The 2,484-nt window shown below is 44.9% G+C and overlaps 1 protein-coding gene across 1 annotated transcript; it reads left to right on the top strand.

Moving 5' to 3' along the window:
* Nucleotides 1–1,223: 1,223 nt before the first annotated feature.
* On the top strand, nucleotides 1,224–2,234 carry LOC103581186 (olfactory receptor 52B6-like). The gene has a single exon (XM_008563078.1). The coding sequence runs from the start codon at nucleotides 1,224–1,226 to the stop codon at nucleotides 2,232–2,234; it is 1,011 nt and encodes a 336-aa protein (XP_008561300.1).
* Nucleotides 2,235–2,484: the final 250 nt, after the last annotated feature.

Genomic DNA, 2,484 nt, shown 5'->3' with positions numbered 1-2,484 from the left:
TCCCCGTATGGAGTAAAGACTACTTGCACGGCTGTGTCATTTTCATCACAGCCTGACTATGAGAGTAGAGGATAATATTAGTTACATTTAGTTAAAGTCTGTGCGTGTTCAGGGAGAAGGCAGCAGAAATCAGCAGGGACTGAGAAGTTAATGGTCCTGGCAGAAGAAATGATGAAAGTCAAGACTAGAATGGGAAGAAAATAAAAAATGTCTCCTATTAGGGGTGTACAAACATTAGTATGAATCTGAATCAGCTGGAGGTCATGCTAAAACACGCATTGCTGTCCTCAAACCCAGAGTTCCTAATTCAGTAGGTTTGTGATGGGACCCAAAGGTTTGCAAGTTCCTGATGATGATGGTGGTGCTAGACTGGGGATCACACTCAGAAGCACTGTTTGTACCTTTCTTCCTGCCCTGACCGATATCACCACATTTCACAGCTACGGAGGTGACTCAGTAAAAAACATCCAGTTTTATAAGCTTTCCACAGACAAAATATAATTTAATATACTAACAGGAAAACAAGTATGCTCATTTTAAAGATCAGAAAATTGTTACTCAGAGAAGACAGTGACTTGTCCAAGATCACACAGTCAATAGCTGACAGAGCAGATCTCTGACCTCGGTTCTTTCACACTATCTCCAGTGTTCTTTCTATAAGCCATAGCTTACTGCCTCTATATGTATCAGAACATACATGCCTGGAGGAAAAGAGACTTCGTGTCACAGTGACCACCACCCCAACCCCTATTTTTCCCTACAGTCTAATAAGCAGAGGCAATTTATTTTGAAGTTGGACTGCAGTCTTACACACAGAGCCTGGGGCTTTTGCAGAGCTTATTACAGTTCACATACTCAAAGATATTGCAGAAATTAATTTTGATGTTCTAACTGTTTCAGCTCTTTTTAGAACCTGTGACATTGTGCTGAGTCAGGCAATGTTTTTGAGTCTTGTAGTTTCTTTAAAGCCTTACAGCTGTATGGAGACCTTCTGGGCAAGGGCACAGAGCCTGTCTGTGACCATGGTCTATACCTCTGCAGTTTGTGCAAACTGGTGTGTGATTGTTTATAGAAAATATGCATATGTGCAAAGCCCTTACTTGTAGGGCCACAGTGTATGTGTAGACTCATAGTTCTATGAGTATGTGTAGTTCATAGTTGTTTGAAAACAACTTTACGTGCACTCTACTGGTGTGATCAAAGTCTGAAGTTCTTTCTCCCCCATGACACAGGTGAGGTTTCTGCAGAAAATCATGGTCATTTCATCTGCTAACAGCATAGCTGCAGTGAACAGCTCTGACACTCGCATGGCAGGCTGCCTCCTTACTGGAATCCCTGGGCTGGAGCACCTGCACACCTGGCTCTCCATCCCCTTCTGCACCATGTACATAGCCGCCCTGGCAGGCAATGGCATTCTAATTTGTGTCATCCTCTCCCAGCCAAGCCTGCATGAGCCCATGTACATATTCCTGTTAATGTTGGCCAGTGCTGATGTCTTGCTCTCTACCTCCGCCATGCCCAAGGCGCTGGCCAACTTCTGGCTGGGGTCTAGACACATTTCCTTTGATGGCTGCCTCACCCAGATGTTCTTCATCCACTTCCTTTTTGTGGCTGACTCTGCTGTCCTGCTGGCCATGGCCTTTGACCGCTATGTGGCCATCTGCTGCCCTCTACGATATGCCACAGTCCTCACAAGCAAGGTGATTGGGAAGATTGCCACTGCCACCCTGACCCGCAGCTTCTCCATCATGTTTCCAACCATCTTTCTCCTTAAGCGCCTGCACTACTGCCGGACGAATATCATTGTGCACACATTTTGTGAGCACATGGGCATCGCCCGTCTATCCTGTTCTGATATCTCCATCAATGTCTGGTATGGGTTGGCAGCAGCTCTTCTCTCCACAGGCCTGGACATCAGCCTTATTTCTGTTTCCTATGTCCACATCCTCCGAGCTGTCTTTCACCTCCCTTCTCAAGATGCTCGGTCCAAGGCCCTGGGCACTTGTGGATCCCATGTCTGTGTCATCCTTCTCTTCTATATCCCTGCCCTCTTTTCTGTCTTTGCCTACAGGTTTGGTGGGAGACGTATCCCACGCTATGTCCATATCCTCCTGGCCAACCTCTATGTGGTCATCCCGCCTATGCTCAATCCAATTATTTATGGAGTAAGGACCAAGCAAATTTTGGAAGGGGCAAAGCAGATGTTTTCAAATCTTGCCAAAGAATCTAAATAAATGCTCTAAGCTTGGCCTCTACTTAACACTTTTCGACACATAGTGAGTGTCCTATGTTTTCCCCATCCTCATCACTACATCTTCTACTTATTGCCATGATATTCTCATCCATATTTCAATTTACTTAAATATGTCGTCTACTCAAACCCACCTCTGATTTCATTTCTTAGAATTCTGTATTAACATTCGCCCCATATTTCCAGTGTGGTCTGAAACCCAACACTTCAAGAAGCACTAAGTATTTAGAAGA

Source organism: Galeopterus variegatus, unplaced genomic scaffold (assembly GCF_000696425.1).
Source record: "Galeopterus variegatus unplaced genomic scaffold, G_variegatus-3.0.2 Scaffold12515, whole genome shotgun sequence".
NCBI classification, from domain to species: Eukaryota; Metazoa; Chordata; class Mammalia; order Dermoptera; family Cynocephalidae; genus Galeopterus; species Galeopterus variegatus.
Note: the sequence above shows the minus strand (reverse complement) of the source record. Positions and strands in the feature narration are given on the sequence as shown.

What these genes read in the sequence shown, in the direction of transcription:
- LOC103581186 (XM_008563078.1), top strand. Translation starts at nt 1,224, where the DNA reads ATGACACAGGTGAGGTTTCTGCAGAAAATCATGGTCATTTCATCTGCT.